This window comes from Ovis aries, chromosome 18, assembly GCF_016772045.2.
Source record: "Ovis aries strain OAR_USU_Benz2616 breed Rambouillet chromosome 18, ARS-UI_Ramb_v3.0, whole genome shotgun sequence".
NCBI lineage: Eukaryota > Metazoa > Chordata > Mammalia > Artiodactyla > Bovidae > Ovis > Ovis aries.
Genome location: NC_056071.1, coordinates 6,267,943 through 6,289,696, shown reverse-complemented (window position 1 = coordinate 6,289,696; position 21,754 = coordinate 6,267,943). Strand labels below are relative to the sequence as shown.

The 21,754-nt window shown below is 38.3% G+C and overlaps 1 protein-coding gene across 17 annotated transcripts in view; it reads left to right on the top strand.

The window, feature by feature from the left end:
- The window catches only part of MEF2A (myocyte enhancer factor 2A), a 186,402-nt gene extending 164,912 nt beyond the window's left edge, over positions 1-21,490 (top strand). For 12 of the 17 annotated variants that reach the window (XM_012098353.4, XM_012098343.4, XM_060401555.1 and 9 more), the window contains 4 exons: positions 8,341-8,364; positions 12,059-12,185; positions 15,995-16,121; positions 17,383-21,490. In XM_012098353.4, coding sequence (XP_011953743.1) covers positions 8,341-8,364; positions 12,059-12,185; positions 15,995-16,121; positions 17,383-17,743 — 639 coding nt within the window. In that variant the 3' untranslated portion in view covers positions 17,744-21,490. The remainder of the gene's footprint in view (positions 1-8,340; positions 8,365-12,058; positions 12,186-15,994; positions 16,122-17,382) is intronic. The other 5 variants (XM_042235042.1, XM_012098352.4, XM_004017715.5 and 2 more) reach the window with 1 other exon arrangement.
- The last annotated feature ends 264 nt before the right edge of the window (positions 21,491-21,754 follow it).

Below are 21,754 nucleotides of genomic sequence, written 5' to 3'. Positions count from 1 at the left end.
ATTCTTGCCTGGAGAATTCCATGGACAGAGGAGCCTGGCAGGCTCCATGAGGTCACAGAGAGTCGAACACGACTGTGATTAACATACACACAAAGTAAGTCATTAGCAAAAAAGTAAAGTGAGAATTGTACATTAAAATGATGTATGACATACCCACATTTATTTAAGAATGTATTCCAATATCAAACAGCAAAGTTCAACAGTGCGAAACCACAGTTACTTTTGTACCAACCTAATATGATGACAGAGTGGAGAATTAGAAATACACTTTTATAGGTCTTTACACAGGATGAGGTATACATTTGAAGTTTAACTCAAATTAACTGAAAGTAAATATTGTAAACCCTAGTAAAACTACAGGAAATAAAAAGAAGTATAAATGATAAGGCAATAGAGATAAAATGGAAATACAAAATATGCTCCAGTATCCCAAGAAATGGGAGAAAGGGCAAAAAATAAAGAACAGACAGAGCAAATGAGATATAGCTAGCAAGATTGTAGATTTTAATCCAACTATACAAGTAAACGGGAGAAGGCAATGGCACCCCACTCCAGTACTCTTGCCTGGAAAATCCCATGGACGGAGGAGCCTGGTAGGCTGCAGTCCATGGGGTCGCTAAGAGTCAGACATGACTGAGCGACTTTACTTTCACTTTTCACTTTCATGCATTGGAGAAGGAAATGGCAACCCACTCCAGTGTCCTTGCCTGGAGAATCCCAGACGGGGGAGCCTGGTGGGCTGCCATCTGTGGGGTCGCACAGAGTCGGACACGACTGAAGTGACTTAGCAGCAGCAGCATACAAGTAAACATGGTAATAAACATCAGTTAAAAGACAAAATGTCAGATTGGTTTTTTGAAATAAATAAAAAGGTCATACTATACAATGTCTATAAGGGCCCCACTTTAAATGTAAAGATATAGGTAAAAAGATGGAGAAAAATATACTATGCAAACATTAGCCAAAAGAAAGCTAGTACAGCCATATTAAGTTCAAACAATGTAGACTTCACAATAAGAAATGTTATCAAGGATAAAGAATATTTGCTGACAAATATTTGCCAACAAAGGTCTCTCTAGCCAAAGCTATGGTTTTTCCAGTAGTCATGTATCGATGTGCAAGTTGGGCCGTAAAGAAAGCTGAGCATCAAAGAGTTGGTGCTTTTGAACTGTGGTGTTGGAGAAGACTCTTGAGAGTCCCTTGGACTCATATTGGACTGCAAAGGGATCAAACCAGTCAATCCTGAAGGAAATCAGTCCTGAATATTCATTGGATGGACTGATGCTGAAGCTGAAACTCCAGTACTTTGGCCACCTGATGCAAAGAACTGACTCATTGGAATAGACCCTGATGCTGGGAAAGACTGAAGGCAGGAGGAGAAGGAGATGACAGAGGTTGAGATGGTTGGATGGCATCACTGACTTGGTGGACATGAGTTTGAACAAGCTCTGGGAGTTTGTGATGGACAGGGAAGCCTGGCATGCTGCAGTCTATGGGGTCACAAAGAGTTGGACATGCCTGAGCGACTGAACTGAACTGAACTGAAAGAAGAATATTACATATTCCAAGAAATATCTTTAATGTGTATGCACCTAACAGTAAACATTCAAAGTACAGAAAACAAAGATGATACAACTAAAAAGTAGAAGAGAAAAATCCATAATTATAGTTGGAATATTCAACACTCTTCTCTCAGTGGTTGATAGAACAAGTAGGCAGAAAATTCAGTTAAGGATCTGGGTGACTGAGAAATATTTAACCACCCTGATGTAAGAGACATTTATAGAGCCCTTCACTTTGCATAGCAGAACATATGTTTCTTCTTTAGGGCACTTGCAACATGCCTTGGGTATCCAGTGTCATAAAACCTCAGCAAATTTCAAAGAATTGAAATCATACAGATTACAGTCTCTGACCATAATAAAACCAATAACAGAAAGACAACAGGAAAACCTCCACATATAGAAATTAAAGAATATGTTTTTAAATAGCTCATGGGTCAAAGAGGAACTATCAAGAGAAATTTTGAAATCTATAGCATATCAGAATTTTGGAGACCAACTAGGAGAAGTTTTGAGAGCGGAAATTCATAGCATTTATATTAGAAAGAAAGGTCTCAAATCAGTATGCTTTTACTTTAGGAGAGAAAAAAGAGCAAACTTAACCAAAAGGAACCAGAAGAAAAGGAAAAAATGAGCGGAAATTAATGAAACTTAAAACAGACAGTAGAGAAAGGGAGTCAGACCAAAGGCTAATTCACTGTAATTTACCATGTTAAAAGAATTCCACTTTTATTCATAATAAAAATAACTTTCCCAAACCAGGAGAAGAAAGGAACTTTTTTAACCTAACGAAGACTGTTTTCAGAAATTCTGCAACTAATATACTTAATAAGGGGAAACTTCAGTCTTTTAGTAAAATAATAGTAGAAACTAGATAGTGATGTTTTATTCTCACCACTCATATTCAGCATTATACTGGAAGTCCTGGATGAGGCAGTAAGGCAAAAAAATTAAATGCATACATACTGGGAAGGAAGAAATTAAACATTATTCATAGAAGATATAATATGTAGAAAAGCATAAAGAACCTACCAAAAAATCTTCCGGTGGAAGTTTCATATTGGAATATGAAATTTTAAAATATCATGTAAACATTACTCAAAAGATACCTACAAATCTAACCATATGATTTTCATGCTAAAACTATGAAAGATTGTTGAAAGAAACCTAAGAGCCAAATACTTTGTTTTCAGTTGCTAAGTTGTGTCCAACTCTTTTATGACCCCATGGACTATAGCCAACCAGGCTTCTCTGTCCATGTGATTTTCTAGGCAAGAATACCGAGGTTGGTTGCCATTTCCTATCCAAGGGATCTTCCCAACCTAAAAGGATCAAACCCACATCTTCTGCATTGAAGGCAGATTCTTTACCACTGAGCCACCAGGGAAAGCTATGTCAAGATGTTATTCCTTCCTAAATTGGTTGGAAGATTAAACACAACCCTGATTTACATCACAGCACAGATTTTTATAGGTATCAGCAAGCCAGTTCTAAAATATATGTGGAAAGGCAAAGGAACTACAATAGCCGGTACAATTTTGAAAGAGAACAAGATAGACTAACACTTTCTGGTTTCAAGACCTAGTGTAAAGCTACAGTAGTGAAGGTATGGGGGACTTCTCTGGTGGTCTGGTGTCTAAGACTCTATGCTTCCAATGCAGGGAGCCTGGGTTCAATCCCTGGTCAGGAAACTAGATCCCATGTGCTGCAACTAAGACCTGGCATAGCCAAATAAATAAATATTCTTTAAAAGACTGTGTGGTACTGGCAAAAAGATGAGCACCGTAGGTCAAAGAGAGCCCAGAGAATATATTCAATTGGTTTTTTACAAAGGTAGTAAGGCAGTTCAATGGAGTAAGGATAGTCAGTACAACTAGTGGTGCTGTAGCAATTTGGCATCAGTATGCAAAAACAGAACCTCAAAGTGTAATTCATACCTTATACAAAAGTTAACTCAAAATGTATTATAGATCCAAATGTAAAACACAAAACTGTGACACTTTAGAAGAAAACATTAGAGAAATACACCAAAAGCATAGTCCATAAAAAATGAATATATTGCTATTTATCAGAGTTTAAGATTCACTCCATGAAAAGGCCCTGTTCAGAGAATAAAAAACAGTCTACAGATTAGGAGAGAATATTTACAAAATCAGCGATCTAGTAGAAGACTTGTATCCAGAAAGATACAACTGCGTACCTGTTAGAGAGGATAAAATTACAAAAACAAAACCAAAAAAACCACAATAAGTGCCAAGTTCTGGCAAGGATGCAGAGCAACAGGAATTCTCATGTATTCCTACTTAGAATGCAAAATAGTAGGCCTGCTTCAGAAAGCAGTTTGGCAACTTCTTATAAAGTTAAATATGTATTTGTCATAAACCGAACAGTCTTACTTCTAGAGAATTTACTCAAGTGAATTGAAAACCATACTTACACAGAAACTGTATTTTTCACTAATTTCCCCCAAAGAAAACAACAGAAATAACCTTCCAGCAGCTGAATGCATATACACACTCTGGTACATCTGCAGAAAGGAATATTGCTCAGCAATTAAAAAAAGAAAGGGATGAATTTAATTCACAACAATATAAATGAATCTTAAATTAATTTTGCTAATTGAAAGAAGCCAGATCCAAAAGATACGATTACATTTATATTTCATTCTGGAAAATGGAGAACAGGTAAGTAGTTGCCAGGGGTAGGGAGAGAAGCTGACTACAAAAGGAGTAGTATAGGGAATGTTTGAGGGGATGTGATACTGTATTGTTGGATACATGAATCTATGCTTTTGATAAAACCTACAAAACTATACAATACAGAGTGATTTTTTTTTTTTAACTATATGCAGTTAAAAAAATCAACCAGGATTCCAGGGGAACCCAAGATGAAATACATGAATAATTATTAAAAATGAGTGATATGATATGGAAGGGGATGAACTGGTCTAAATAACTTTGGAAACTATTGCTCAAGATGGTAAATTTGTTACACACAGACACACACACACCCTTAAATAAGTGAATATTATACATTGTAGATAAAGCCAGGTTTTTTGAGAAATAAATTTTCAGTTAAGCAAGGTGAATGGGAAGATTATAATGAGCCCTATTTTTCTGGATTGTAGTTGGAGGTTTCAGTATAAATGTATTTTTTTTAACATATATACAGATAGATACAAAAGTATAGATGTTCGTACACATGAATTCGAATACATCTGATATTTCCTCGCTCTGACTGCTGAGTCTTAAATCAGTGACACCTGGAAACCGAGCACACCTAGCCCTCAGGTCCTAGTTTCTAAGTACCATTCTCCAGTGAAAGGAATCAAGCCTCCTTGCAGAAGTGATTGATTGTAGAGCTATGGCCAGGAAAATGCACATTGATCCAGAGGTGCCAGCAGATAAGGAAATACATGTCAAGTCACAGGAGCCAACCTTTCAGAGGAGCTCCCAATGGCCAGATCTAGAATAATTTAAACAGCAAAATAAATAATAATATTATTGGATTATAACACAAAGAAAAACAATAGTGAGACTGTTACTTATTGACTGAATAAATAAATGGAGAAGGGGCAGTTCATTCTTAGAGAGGAATTGTAATCAATGCAGGTAGAAAGTCTTGCTTACAAGAAATGGGGGACAGAAAGACCTCTGTGCCTGGGAGCCCCACAGGGCCCTACTCAGTTTCAGACTCTTCACAAAAATTAACTCAAAATGGATTGCAGACCAAAATTTTTAAATGCAAAACTCTTAATATTCTTAGACAATAATAAGTGAGAAAACCTAAATGACCTCGGGTATGGTGATGCATTTTTGGATATAACACTATAGGCATGATCCACACAAGAAATAATTGCAAAAGATGTCAAGAGAATGAGAAGACCAGCCAAAGACTGGGAGAAAATACTTACAAATGACACTTCCAATAAAGGACTTCTACCCAAAATATACAAAGAACTCTTTAAGACTCAACAATAGGAAAACAACTCAATTATAAAATGGGCCAAAGACCTTAACAGACAGCTCACCAAAGAAGATATATAGGTGAAAAATAAACGTATGAAAAGACATTCCACATCATATGTTATTAGGGAAATGCAAAATAAACAACAGTGATATACTCCTGCATGCATATTAGAATGGCCAAAATCTGGAACACTGAGAACACTAAATGCTGGTGAGTTTGTAGAACAACAGGAACTGTCACAAATTGCTGGTGGGAATGCCAAATGGTAAGCCACTTTGGAAGACAGGTGACTTCTTAACAAAACTGCTGCTGCTGCTGCTAAATCACTTCAGTTGTGTCCAACTCTGCGACCCCACAGATGGCAGCCCACCAGGCTCCTCTGTACCTGGGATTCTTTAGGCAAGAATATTGGAGTGAGTTGCCATTTCCTTCTCCACTTAAAAAACTAAGCATACTTTTACCATATGATCCAGCAGTCACATTTACCTGCATAAAAACTTGCACATGGATGTTTATAGCAGCTTTATTCATAATTGTCAAAAGTTGGAAGCAACCAAGATATTCTTCAGTGGGTAATTGGATAAACTGTGGTACATCCAGACAATGGAGCACTTTTCAGTGCTAAAAGAAATAAGTGATTGAGCCATAAAAAGAAATGGAGGAAAATTAAATACATGTTACTAAGTGAAAGAAGCCAATCTGAAAAGGCTACCTACTGCATGATTCCAACTATATATGATGTTCTGGAAAAGGCACAATTTTTCTTTTTTTTAGTAAAAAGATCAGGGGTTGAAAAAGGGAGGGATGAATAGGCAAAGCATGGAGCATTTTAGTGCAGTGAAATACTCTGATATTATAATGGTTGATACATTTGAACAAACCCATAGAATTATGCAACACCAAGAATGAACCCTAATGTAAACGAGGGATGTTGGGTGATAATGGAAACAAATGTACCACTTTGATAACGGGGAAAGCTATGTATATGTGAGTTTATGGAAAATCTCTGTGTATGCCCCTCAATTTTGCTGTCAGCCTAAACTGCTGAAAAAATAAAGATTTAAAGAAAAAAAATATTATTGGATTATAACACAAAGAATTACAAAATAGTGAGACTAACTTAGTAATTGAATGAGTAAATGTAGAAGGGACAGCTCTTCGTTAGAGAAGACTTCTAATCAATGCATGTAGAAAGAAGGGGCGAAATGGCAAATCACCATTATAATACGACAGCGCAGACCTTGAAGGCAAGGTCAATGGATGAGTACTAAAGTTAGCAAAAATTTAAGGAGAAACAGGACATTTAATAAATCTCAGAATGTCACTCCCCAGATAATAGTTGATTATGAAAAGAAAAAAAGTGATTTTTATAGTAGAGAATCCTAGTCATTTGGTTTGTCTTTCAGGAACTGGATGTGGAATACTGCCACTATCCTTCAGAAATAAACACTATAGGAAGTTTCATTTAAGGCATAGAAATATGTTTATAAGAATTGTAATAAACTGCAGAATTGATGGACAAACTACAAGTTTGACATTTAGCAACTTGTCAGTTATCTTGGTCTTTTTTAAGAGTTCATGAAGCATCTCTGAAATTCTAAAATCTGCCCCAGAAACTATCAGTATTTACACTGTTACCCCTGTAAGTTAAAGTGAAAACTGAATACACACACACCCATAGTATTTTGTTGTGTCTTAACAGTTGGAGATGGGTGAAGATATCTATAACAGAACAGTTGAAGAGGATTTTGCCATGTTTGAAACAGCAGTTTATAGGCCAGGTAGTTATTTTTCAGAGTCAGTAATGAGCCTCACTCCTCTTTCACACTGTTGTCTGCAGATAAACCTGCTTTCAGATTGGGACTTCATGCATCGCTGATGCTTATAAAGATACCTTTCGCAGATTGACAGAGAAGCTTGACTTACTCAAGTAAAATAATTTTTTAAAACTAGTTGGATTATTCTAGCATATTAATATTTTTACATGTGTAGAAAGAAAAGGAGCAATATGTTTCATTCATCTCTTTTCTGTATGATATATCAATTCATTTCTCCTCTCATTTTCTTTATTTAGGCGATTTATCAGTTCATTTCTCCTCTCATTTTCTTTATGTGGCTTTTCTCCATTGAAATTATTATGCTCATTTGAAAATTATATTTGCAAATGATAAATATATAAATTTGTAAAACTACTATACTTATTAACAAATATTTGAGTTCTTATTGTTTCATAATACTGTGTTAGTTACTGTGGGAAAAAAGAAAACATAATTTCTGCCCACCACAGAATTTAATTAAGATAAATGTACATGTGTAACCAGGTAGGGTAGGGATGGGAAGATTTAGATGTAAGTATTGGGCAAATTCCAGGAGATGGTGAAGGACAGGGAAGCCTGACGTGCTGCAGTTCCTGGGGTCACAAAGAGTTAGACACAATTTAGTGTCTGCACAAACAAAAACAAAAAACAGCGTTGGCGTTCTCCAGAGTCCAAACAGAAACTAGTTTTACAATTAGGAAATCCTTTTATATGTTATCACAGCATGGCATAAGAACAGAACAAACTGGGGTAGGAGGGTCTTTAAATACTGGCCCTAGAGAATTTAAAAGAATCTTTCCTGTCTTTTGAAGTCAGCTACAGGTACAGAGACAGTAAATAATGTATATTTGTACTCACTGCCTATGTAATCATCTCTTTAGATTTCCAAACAACTCATAGTGTTCAGATAACATGCTTTCTAAAGAAGTATTTTATATTCAACTACCAACAGTCTTAGTAACTCTCTTATTCCTCTTATGTGCTGAGTGCAGTCGGAGGAAGAGGAATTGGAGTTGGTGAGTGTGGGTTTCTACTTGAATGGAATTGAAAAAAATATGGAAAGTACTAATTCTTTTCAGTGTTTTTATCTGAGTAATGTTCCCTTTATTACACAGATTTTTTTTTTTCTTGCTGTTAAATACTGTCCAAACATTTTGAATAACTGAACCAAGCACTGGTACTGCAGAATGTGGTTTTTCTACTCATAATTATGTATCTTGACCTGTTTTATTTGTTCTGGAAACTTTGGAATAGAGCCTTTATAAACAATAGCTGTCCATGATCACAAGACATGTTAAAGAATTTTTTAGGGAAAGATATAAAATACCTTATATAGTTCCCCAAGTTATTAATATATTTTTAGAAAATGACTTCACCCTCACAGTTCCTCAGATTGTAACACACTGTCTTGTGTTGTTTCTCTTTCTTTCAAAAAGATTACATCATTTTTGGTGAGGTCACCTTTTTCACAGAGTTAGAATTATTTCATCCTGCATGAGACAATCTGAACCACAAGGGGGTTCCCTGTTTATTAAAACGAATGTCTTTAATTGAACATACATAAACTTCCTTTTTTTCTATCAGAAGATATTCTGTCCTTAATAGTAGCTGTTACTTTTTTTCAAAAACAAATGATTTCTATTGGCTTTTCTTCTAGAAAATAAATTTGACTAAAAATAACTTTCAGTGGCTCTTTCTTTGGGAACTAAAACTCAAACCTCACAGAACTGATCTTCTGATGTCAAAGTCAGCTGCTAATTAGGTGACTTTAAGGGAACTAAAGACTTGAAAATGTGTAGTTTTTAGCATGGACAGGGGTTTAGATTGCATGAAAGCATGGGGGAAAGGCATCTGTTCGTTTTACATTTTATTATTACATATATATGCATGCTGGTGTGTTTTGCACAGTTTGTTTCTTTTCGAATAAGGTTGTCTGTGCTCTGTCCTTAAAATTAGAGATTATTCTTTAACTTTGTGATCACTCTCACAGTTTTGGATGTGGTTTCACATTGGGTAACTGAAATACACTGAAAGTGATGAAAGTGAAAGTCGCTCAGTCGTGTCTGACTCTTTGCGACCCCAAGGACTATACAGTCCATGGAAATCTCTTGGCCATGGAATTCTTGTGGTGTTGGATTATATCATGTGCAGATTTTAAGTATCTTTTGGGGAAATACTTTACTTACTGATACAATAATGATTAGCAAATGATAGTTTAAATAATTTGTCTTAGATTAAATCTCACTATTTATACCCTTAAGAATTTAATCATAAATGCTTCCTTGTGAATTTATGAATTATCTAGCAGTATGTTGCCCTCTAGTGGCTGTTGAAATCAATGCCATTGAGATTATGAGCCTTGATGGGTAGAACCAATATATTGGAGTGTCACCGTTTTACAGACACACACACCACCACCGCCACCCCATCTTGAGGTCACATTAGGAGATTCCGTGGAGGTGAGGGTAGGGCATGGATAGAGCCAGGCTAGACCATGTCATACTGTGTTTTTCACCTAGTATTTGACTCTTGAAGTTTCAGTGACAAAATTTGTGAGAACAGATCTCTGTTCTCTCAAAGTAGATCTCTGTGTCAAAAATTCACTAAAATTTTTAACTTGATGCTGAGACAGAAATGTATATTTAGTTGTTATATGTTGACTTTTACATTCCTTAAAGTATACCGTCAATTACAAAATCTCAAAGGTAAATTTCTAAGTATTTGAAGATTGTAAAATCTAGCACATAAAAATACTTTTGATTAAGAACTATTTAACCAAAAACTGTAAATAGTCATTGATATTCTCTAAAACTTAAGCTAATTCAAATTCTAAAACTTAATTAAAATGCAGAGCTCTGTGTGTAGAACCAAATCACAATCAGAGACACAATCTGTTAGAATCTAGAAAGTTGTTCAGATTGGCTTGAGCTCTAGAATAGAATCATGAGTGGCTCTGACCCAGAGTGAGTGCCCGGGAACCTGCACTAAAGGCCCGTTTAGAGCCAGGCTATAAAGATGCCTTTAAAAGTCTTGCAATTCTAGAACAACTCTCCTTTCTGACAGCTCCAAGGGAATAGCTATGGATCAGAAGGAATAACTATATTTACCTTAAAAAGAAAAAGCCAGTTATGTAGAAATCTTGGGCCAGAGTATCTTAGAACAATTTAAGGATATATCTTACATTTCTGAAGTACTTAATTTATCAAAGCACTTCTTACTGTTGCCCTACTAGATTCTCACAGTAGCACTACCGAGCAGCAGTGCAGCGATCACCGTCTTCTCTGCTTTGGAGAGGGTCAAGGATTTTTCCAGTGCTCAGGAATTAGTGAATCTGGGGCAAGAATCAGGCCAGTATAGCCTGAGTGGTCTTTCTAGTATCCTCTAACTTAAGATTGGATAGAAAATACAAACTAAAAAGAAATAAAATGAGATATGAAATATCTAGATCTAACCAAAGGTCTTCTATCTGATTTCCATTTGAAATGGTAATAGAGAAAACTGAATGACATCCTACTTTCTGTAATCTCAGGGGCACTGAGTTATACTTTGGTATGGCTTAGGTCCCCTAAATGTCAGTTACCAGGCTGTAACTTCTTCATTTAGAAAAAAATAAGCCTGGAGTTAGGCTTTAGCCTTCTTGTGTTCTAACCACATGGAACTTGGAGTCTCTGTTTCGCTGATTCTCAGTTTTAGAACGTGTTTGCTTGAGGCAGCATTGTGAGAAACTGCTCTTTGATACCCATACCCTTACAGAATGGTGACTGTCTTAAACTGACTTGATTATTCTGTAGTTCATTTTGTTTCACTCCCACTGTAGATGGGATGCTGTGTAGATGCAGTCGGTCAGCAAGCATTTACCGCTGGTCATCCGCAGCCCTATCAGAAGTATTATATTTTATTTTAAAACTCTCTACTCAAAGCTTCTCCATTCATAAGCGTCCGGAGAAGGGATACATGGCTGAGTCTGCCATTAAAAAACAGGTCAATGGCGGATGATGGGAGAGGCTCTGCATGTATAGATAGGGTCAGGGAGTATATGGTAAATCTCTGTACCTTTTCATCAATTTTTCTGTGAACCTAAAACTGTTCTTTAAAAAAATCTTAATAAAAATTTATATCTAAATACATACACATATACATATTTGTGTGTTTACTGCAGGATCTCGGGGAAGGAAATATGAATACAAGCTGCAGTTTAGTAAGCTATGACTTAAAACCCTGTTAACTTGTAAATCCAGCAAATAGAAGTAGTTTTGAACTCTCTTGGACTCTCGTGGACTTATAATCTCTATATACACAGATAACCTTGCTATCCTCAGGTATTTAAAATCTACACATATCTTACTTAGGTAGGGTAGCCTGGCAGTCTTTATAAGTTGGGGCCTCAAGTCCTCATTTATGTTAGCATATAAGTGTTATCAGCTCTAATGCAAGTTTCTATTTTAAGGATGTATCTCTGACATCAATAAACTCTCTGAAAAAGGCACTAGGGGAAAATGAATGATTAATGCAAAACACATCCCTTAAAATTAAATATTTAGTTATTCTCATTAGTATTTTTAAAGTTTTCACATGATCACTTGCTTCAGGGAATGATGTTCACATCATAAAACTGTGAAAAATGTCACTTTTAAATTGAACATTCTATTTTAAATATTAAGCTTAAATATAAATACTCATAGAATAACACTTTTTTCTACTCTCTCACAGAATACCCAAAGGATAAGCAGTTCTCAAGCCACTCAACCCCTAGCTACCCCAGTGGTGTCTGTGACAACTCCAAGCCTGCCTCCGCAGGGCCTGGTGTACTCAGCAATGCCGACCGCCTACAACACAGGTGAGCCTGCCCTGTTGCCTTTTGTGGGGTTTTTTGCTTTGTTTTGTTTCAGTGTGTGCTTTTGTGATTTAAAAAAATATATATTTATTGAAATAAATTATTTCAAGTTTCTTAGATTCACAGTTGGATATGTTAATGAAATACATTGTACACATTGATTATAGAAAGATTCCCCAGCATGAACTTCTGCTTACCCCTGAGAGACAGCTAGCTGTTATCAAATTATGACGCACAGCAAACGGAGCAAAACAGTTGGTGTTTTCTATGTAGTTCTTGTTACATAGCATCTCACTCTTCCAAGCTTCTGAAATAAGATGTTTTTCTGTATGCTATGTCAACCTGCCTCGGGAAAGGCTGCATCCCTTGGGACCTCAGGACTCAGGGAGGTGGATCTAGGTGGCTGTGTCAGCAGGTCACAGTTTCCTCCATGTGATAGCCCATTTGGTTTATACTGTTTGTGCCTCGGGGGCAAGACCAGGAGCTTTCTTACTTCTCTTCAAAGCCAGTCACTCCTCACCTCTGAGGCGAGCTTTTCACTCATTCATGTAATTTAGACTTTTCATCCACAAATACCCTATTTAGAGAGTATATTAGGTAAGTTTAAAAATACTGCAGTGATTGGAGGGGTGCTTTCACTGTGTGGAGAGCCCAGTGTATGACGGTTTCTCTAGATGTGCCATTTAGGGATTGGCAGAGGACACGTCGGGGAGCTTCCCTTTCTCACTAGCTGAGCCAAACACCTGATGCCTCAAAAGGTGGAGGAGCGAGGGAAAGAGTTAAAAATACCTTGCCAGTTTTTCAGAGACCACAGGGCAGGGCATTTATTCTTTTGTGATTCTGATAAACAGATGAATAAAGATCATCTAATTTCAGACTTCAGGGTAAATGCTGTAGCACAGTCTTTCACCCTGATCTGTGGAGCTCCCTGAGGGGTGCAGAGCCATTGATACATTTGATTGCTGCTTTAATTCCAAGTAGTTCTTTTAAAACAAAAACAACTTTAAATGGTTTTGTTGAAAAGAAAGCTTCTTAGGAAATGTCTACTACCTTTTCCAACAGTCAATATTAAAAAAAATATCCAAATCCATCAACTAAATCTAGAGTAAACCCAGGGATTATATGTTCATAGAAATTCTGTTTCATTGCCCTGGTCACCAGCTATATGAGCAACACTGGTCTAGGGACATACATTTTCTCCCAGGTTTATTCTGGAAAAGGAGACATACCCAAGCTGGTAACCTATGGAGGGGAAGTCCTGAGTTGTTGAGGTTACCAGTTTATACTCTGATCTTGAGAAGGTGAGGAAGGTAGAAAATTTGTGAGCTAGAATGTTCAGAGGAGCGTTGGCCAAGGAGATGGTTCTTGAGCTGGGTGTCACCGTTACATTACAGTTTACTGAGCATTTCATGACAGGTTTTTCCAATAGAAAACTTAGATATCCCACTATATTTGTTTTTAGAAATGCCATTGGCTTTAAAGAATATTTTTTCCAAAGTCCAGAAGCAATTACCAAAACACAGAAATGGAGTCACATTCTCTTGAAACCATCCCTTATCAGTCTCACTCCTGTAACTACTTACTTCTCTCTCAGAGCACCTGTTCTGTTTAATGTTACCACATTATCTTTAATGTATTTATCTTTTTAAAACATGCATCTATAATTTGTCTTTCATTAGTATATCAACTACCTTTCTGTACATAGTTAAGAATCAAACAAGTGCCAGTTAGTCAGTACAGGGATGAATAAGTGAGCAACATTTCAAAAAGTACAGTAGTTCTGTGTAGAGGAATCATATAGACACTTCCTCATGCCCATCTGTAAGATCACTCCCAGCTTCTCAACTTATTCATGGATCCATTCAGCACAGATATAGAGTGTGTTCTGTGTGACAAGCACTGTGTCAGGCACTGGAAATACACAGGAGCACAGTTAACAATGGAACGTAGGGTCTATCAGAGGAGAAACACACAAGACAAATAGCTCTAGGAGTAATTTATCACCTTCGTGTTAAGGGCCATACTGAAGCTTTGACCTGAAGAGGCTTGGACCTGCCTCAGCCAGGCAGAGTAGGGAGAGTGCTCCAGGAATGGGGAGCTCTGTGTGCAGAGACAGCAGGAGCATGGCTGATGGGTCTGGATGGCTGTAGAGTTGAAACCACAGAGGCAGGTTGGGATGCATACACCTTGCTGAGGACTTTTGGACATGATCTTGAAAGCATTGGGAAGCCATAAAAAGGTTTTAAGCAGAGCGGTATCATGACTATATTTGTTTTGTATGATCACTTAACTACAGCACTCATGGGGCCACCACACAATATGATAGTCCAACTAATGAATGCTAATGGTGTGAACTAGGCTGGTGGCAGTAGAGACGGTGAGATGTGGGCAGGCTTGAGAGACAGTAGCTAGAATTGACTAGACTTGATTGTTGGTGGAGAAAGTAAGTATCAAGGGTAACACCCACAGATTTCTGGCGTGAAATCTGTTACAGGAGAGTTGGTGCCATTTACTACAGAGAGGCAGGTTTGGAGGAAATTATGAGTTCAGTGGGGTCATGTCAGACTTGATGTGTCTGGAGAGACATCATGACAAGTAGACATGTCAAGTGGGTAGTTGGAAGGATTTGGAGGCACTGTAGAAGGTGCAGTGCGATGGACCCCCCGACTCAGCTTCTGTGGGGAGGGGCAAGGCAGTGTTAGAGAGCAGTGACTGAGAAAAGACCCCAAGCACAGCTGTGCTGTTTAAATTCAGTTTCTTTTTTAAAATGCTAATTCACTAGGGAGACTAATTTCTTTAAATACTTCTCTCAAGACATAGAAAAGAAGTTAAAAGTAGAAGAGCTTTTGCCACCTCTTTTTAGAACTAAATGGAAAAAAACAAATGTTAATGTTGAACTGAAATAACTCTACATATGAATGATAACTAACATACTATGTCTTGGCCAAAATGATTATGACTGAAGCGTTTATGTCTTGTAACACAAAGTTTTTCATGAACTTTGACTTTTCATGCAATCAGGGATCTTTGACAGTTCCTGTACTTCAAAGAAATACAGTTAGTTAATTGTATGATAATGAATATACTGTCTATGTCACTAAGCTTGACAGCCCGGGAAAAGGGGTCCTGAATCTTTTCTGCTTCCCCTGTACTTCAAAAGTATGAGACATGCTGAACTAGTTGTAGTCAGGATGAACTGGAGTGTTTTCTCTTTGTTCATGAGGGTAGTGGTGGGCATATATATTTTAAATGGCAATTGTATAGGAATATCTTTTAGTGACAGCATTTTTGTTAATTCTGTTTACAATCCTGGAATAAGTATCTCAACTTTTTGTGAAATAATAATCTATAAATATTTAGTACAAAATTGAAACCTCTTTTACTGAAATAATCCCAGACAACTGAATATAGCTAGGTCCTAGAAACCTCCCAAAAGAAAATGTTTTGTCAGTTGTAGACCGTAAGCGTGTTTTTAGCTTTCTTGGTGGCTCAGTCAGTAGAGCATCCGCCTGCAATGTAGGAGACCCGAGTTCTATCCCTGGCGTGGGCAGATCCCCTGGAGGGGAGGGCATTGCAACCCACTCCAGTATTCTTGCTGGAGAATCCCCAGCACAGACAGAGGAGCCATGGACAGAGGAGCCTGGGGGGCTCGTTGGACACGATTGAGTGACTAAACACAAAGGGAGTTTTTTGATGTTATGAAGTACCTGGCTTCTTTCAGACTTAAGAAAAGTTTGGGCACAACTATTTGAAAAGCAGGTGTTGTATGGTCCTTTCATTGCACACACAAGGAACATTTTCTTCTTTTTCAGACTACTCACTGACTAGTGCAGATCTGTCAGCCCTGCAGGGCTTCAGCTCACCAGGAATGCTGTCTCTGGGACAGGTGTCCGCCTGGCAGCAGCACCATTTAGGACAAGCAGCCCTCAACTCTCTCGTGTGAGTAACTGACTAGATGTTTTCACCAAACCTCTACCTATGCTTCCCAACCTGTGTTTCATTCCACTGGTAGAAGAAAGGTAACCTGAAGGCATTCAGGCCTACCTGCCACCCTTCTCTTTCCTTGCTTTGGTTAACATCAACAGACAGAATAAGAAAATCCATTAATACCAACCAAAACATCAACATTAAGCTGTACCCGTTGCTTTATCCCTGGATCGTAGGGAAGGGTGGTAGGGGCTTGGTTTCTTATGTGTGGGTCAGACTACGGGGGATTCATGTGGTTGACCCCAGTCCACTGCACACATTGTACCTCTCCAGGAAGGGTTCGCAAAAATGTTCCTTACAGACAGCATGGAAAGGGATTACAGTGGTGCTCAGGTAGGACAGGCATCACTAGCAGGAGGAGAAGGAATGGTGTTTTGGTAAAACTAGAATAGTCAGCCCAAGGAGAAGCTGGAGAACAATCCAGAAGAGGGGACAGCATAACAGGTTAGCTGTGTTACTCCTGTCAGGAGACGTGGGACTCCCAGCCTCTTGGCCTAAAAGTCCCCAGAGAGGCTCCCTGCATCCTGGTAGCTCCACAGTACACACTGTCGTTGGTCCTCAGCTTGGGAACTATGTCATGGAGAAACGGCCAGGGTATCTGAAGGAAGTCTCTTTGCTTACACAGGTGTTTGGCCCTCGGGCATGTGCAGAGCATCCTAAATGAGTACACTAAAAATAGCTGTGCAAAGGCAGGTGCAAAAGGCTTGGTACTCAGACTGAGGAAAAGGCGTGTGCACACTTTACTGTGTCCTCCTCTGAGCCACTCACCTAGCCTTTCTGAGACTCATCTGGAGAGTGGGGTGACGTGGCTACCTTCTGAGAGCTGCTGTGAGCGTAGGTGGCAGGTGCTGTCACAGAGGCAGAGCAGAGGGGAGAGGGAGTTGGGGTCGGGGTGCCACTGTCCCTCTGCCGCTTTGGTCCCCGCGCATCAGTCACTGACACTGTTTTGGAAATTTCAGCCACAGAAGTACCAAGATTTGGGTAACAGAACCAGCCACTAGACATCTTGACTGTACTCATTTCTGTTTTCACCAGGGATATGTTATTTTTTCTGTGTGAAGCACTGCAGGAAACACCAAAACTGGTCTTGGGGAGTTCTGGCAGTGTTTCAGACCCTGGGCTCTTTGTCAGTCAGGTGGTATCTGTAGTAGCCCGTTCATGCAGATGCACTCACAAACCAGCTGTCTAACAGATCTTTGTTTTTTTCCTTCAGTGCTGGAGGGCAGTTATCTCAGGGTTCAAATTTATCCATTAATACCAACCAAAACATCAACATTAAGTCAGAACCAATTTCACCTCCCCGGGATCGAATGACCCCATCAGGCTTCCAGCAGCAGCAGCAGCCACAGCCGCCACCGCCGCCACCGCAGGCCCCACAGCCGCAGCCCCGGCAGGAAGTGGGCCGCTCCCCTGTGGACAGTCTGAGCAGCTCCAGCAGCTCCTACGACGGCAGTGACCGGGAGGATCCGCGGGGCGACTTCCACTCTCCCGTTGTGCTCGGCCGGCCCCCAAACTCTGAGGACAGAGAAAGCCCTTCCGTAAAGCGGATGCGGATGGATGCGTGGGTGACCTAAGGCTTCCAGGCAGGTGTTTGTACTTTGTGTTACTGCAGTGAACTGCTCTACATATCTAAACCGGTAAATAAGGACATGAGTTAAATATATTTATATGTACATACATACATATATATCCCTTTACATATATATGTATGTGGGTGTGAGTGTGTGTATGTGTGGGTGTGTGTTGCGTACACAGAATCAGGCACTTACCTGCTAACTCTTGTAGATCTGCAGGTGTGCGTACCACGGCAAACAGAGCACCCTGTAGGCAGAGTCTAGTCTGGCACTTCCTTGGACTACTTGTTTCATAAGATAACCAGTTTTTGCAGAGAAACATGTACTCTATATATAATTCTCCCACACTAGCTTGCAGAAACCTAGAGGGCCCCTACTTGTTTTATTTAACTGTGCAGTGACTGTAGTTACTTAAGAAAAATGCTTTGTAGAACAGAGCAGTAGAAAAGCAGGAACCAAGAAAGCAATACTGTACATAAAATGTCATTTATATTAATCACCCAACCTGGCATGGGTCTCTATTGCAAAGAGGTGCATGGGAAAGGGCTGTTGATATTAAAAAACATAACAAAAAAGCCCCACACATAACTGTTTTGCACGTGCAAAAATGTATTGGGTCAAAGAAGTGATCTTTAGCTAATAAAAAAGAGAGAGAATAGAAAACACGCATGAGATATTCAGAAAATATTAGCCTAGAGATATAGAGCATTAACATTAAATTAATATATTAAGTTATAATTGGAATATGTCAGAAGTTTCTTTTTACATTCATATCATAAAATTAAAGAAACTGATTTTAGCTCATGTATATTTTATATAAAAGAAAACACCCTTATAAATTGATGACTATATATAAAATTATATTCACTACTTTTGAACACATTCTGCTATGAATTATTTATATAAGCCAAAGCTGTATGTTGTAACTTTTTTTTTTTTTTTTTAGAGAATAGCTTTATCTTGTTTTAACTTTTTAGTTTTATTTTGAGAGGGGGAAAAAAACAAACAAAAATATCTTGCAAGCAGAACCTTGGAAAAAAAAAGCCATGAACACTTATTATTCTATATGTAAATTAAAAGTTGAGCCAAACTCTTTGTGTATATAGCATCTTAAATATATTATCACCTTTGATGTAAGTACCTATGTATTGTATGGTCACCAGATTAAAAAGTATATTTTTGTGGATTGCCGCCAATTTAGGGGGGAAAGGCGAGATCCTTATTAAGTAGAGTATTCACTGTTTAATATTTACTATTTTGTTAAATATACTGTACTTTGGATTTTAATTATTGGCCCAGTCTTTTCAGAGGATTGTATAAAGGGGTTTCTCCCCTCACTGGTGGTGAATGTGTGATGTTACATTGTAATCTTTGTGCCGTATGGGTTGAGCATTATTATATATTTTATATGTGTATATAAATAGCAAAGTGGCAAAAAAAATTGATGTTAAGTTCATCCTGCATAAATGTAAAATGTGTTGTAACAGATTTTATAAGGCATTATTTAAAACTTGCCTTTTGTGAGGAAAAAATATAGTAGAAAAACTGACCTAATTTAATTAATATTAGAGAAAATGGCAAAATAGTAGATGAGCACAAAGGTTTTATAAGTGGTAAATGATTAGGTAAGAATATTTGTGGGGGAAGGGATCTTTGTTTCTTGACCCTCTAAAGGAGATTGATGCAGCTGGCTACAAGATAACTGTCATTCTGGACACTCTGCGCATTGAATGGCACTTCAGTGTGGGGAGAAGTCCTCTCATGGTGCAGATCCTTGGCATGACTCTTGCCATCCTGATGTCCTCAGCTGAGATGCTGACCAAGGCCTTACTCTCTCAGGAAGACAGCTAAGTGGTGACAGCAAGTTCGGCAGTTCCCTGGGCTTGTGCCATGACAAAATTCAAAGTCCTGTATATCTTTCATCGTCGATTTTTAAATACTCGTTTTCTTGAGAAACTCAAAATAAGGGTTGAAAATTACTGCTATTTTATATTTTAAACTTAATATTAAGCAGCTACCTACAATTTTTACTTATGTTTTTGCTTTTCCCCCCTAAATTGCGTTCCTTGTGACATTTTCCTCATATGCTGTTCGTGACAAATCATCAGCCAGATTTCCTGGCTGACACATAGGTAGTTAGGTACAGGATAAACTTGTGGCATTCACAGCTGCAAAGTGGAATTCTGTTTTTAATGACATTTTGGGTAGTAAATTTCGATAGAGGCCAAAAAAGGGAGGGTGATACACTCTCTCCTCTCATCAGTTCAGACATTTGGCTTTTATTCAGAATGGATTTGTTTTGTTTTGTTTTAAATATACTTATTTTACTGAACAACTTACAGGCACATTTCTTCATGAGGTCACACCTAGTTGAAACAACGCAGTTTCCCAGCACTGAATTTCCAAGATAATCCTTACCACTTTGTAAACCATTTACAGCTTCGAAAGTGTTCAGTGCTGCTTTGGTTGTTATTTATGCATGTTCATGAACTTCTGCTGTACATGGGATAGGAGTTAACACATTCACATTTACTGTCTATTTTCTTGTGTGCCTTACGAGATGGCTTTTCTGACTGTATCTCAATAGTCTTTCTTTCTATGCAGGTTTATAATCAGTACAACTACTGTTTTCTAAAATAATATTACCAAGGCTCGGAGTTTGTATTTCAATTACACTGACCAAGTAACAATGTATTCCATTTTCAGGAACCGAGTATTTGACTGTTAACCCTTTTCTCATATGCCCAGTGTGACTTAGAGCATATGGACTTGACAGAGGCACCCTCGCCCAGACCCCATGTACGAACACATTACACACACGCATCTCCTGGTGGGAACCAGCTCAGAGTGGGGAAGACACGAACCACATTACTTTAGAACCTACTTTTCTTACCCTTTTTGGACTCCTGTGTTTTGTATGACACCATTGCAAGAAATTTTATCCCTGCAGATGAAGTATTTTATTACTAAAAGACAAAAACAAAAAAAGCTAGAGTAAATTGCACTGGTTCAAGTACGGTTTCCAGCAGCTGTACTTCCTTCAGCAGTCTACCTGGTACTACATTGAAAGGGAAAGTCACCATTGTACGTCTAACAGATGGTCCCAATCAAAACTCCATCTTTTGAGCCCTAATTATGTCCATTGTGTTAAGAGACTAAATCAGGGGTTTGTTCTAAAAGAACAATATATGTTTTACCATTTCCTTTTACTGTAAGGACAGCTAATAAAGCATTAACATATTTTCTGTATTAACCATCATGCGCACAAGAAATACATAGTAAATAAGGAACCAGAAAACTCCTGGCATCGGATCATAAGAAGCTAGATGATTAGAATGTGAAAAAGATTTTACAAATGTAAAACTTTTATTTCTCTGTAGAAACTTTCTTCACTTTGCTGTGCAAGAAGACACTGCTTTGCTATATTTAAAATGGCTTTTTTAAAAGAGATTTATGTATTTGGTAAATGTTTGTAGTCAACAGTTCACACAAGAAGCTGTACGCGGTTTGAACATGTAAAACCGTTTGGCGGCACAAGCTGGACTTTGTTGCCATCCTTGAGATGAACCTTTTAAGAAAAAATAAGTTAATCTCAATTTTTCCCTGAATGTGTTGTTTTTTTCCTTCATTATACAATAAATATTATAGTGAACTTTTTATCAAATGGTAAGAAAATGTTAGAGGTTGTTGTAAACTATTTGTATCCTGCACTCACTACAGTAAAGACGGACTGGCTTTTCCTGTGTACTCCAGACTCTGTCATATTTGCCACCAGTCGCCCTCTTTTCCATTCCCTTCTCTTTCCCAAACCTCTTCCGCCTGCAGGTCCCTTTTACTTCCTTTGAGATGTGGTCGAGGAAATTGTTACAGCGCCCCACCCCCCACCCCCGTATTGGCTCCTGAGGCCTCTCCTCCTGGGCAGCCCTGGACCCTCTAGGAAGCAGCCAGCAGTCTAGTCCTGGCATCAGCCAGCCCGGCTGTTCTGTGCCTGTTGGTGTGGCTACATTAAAC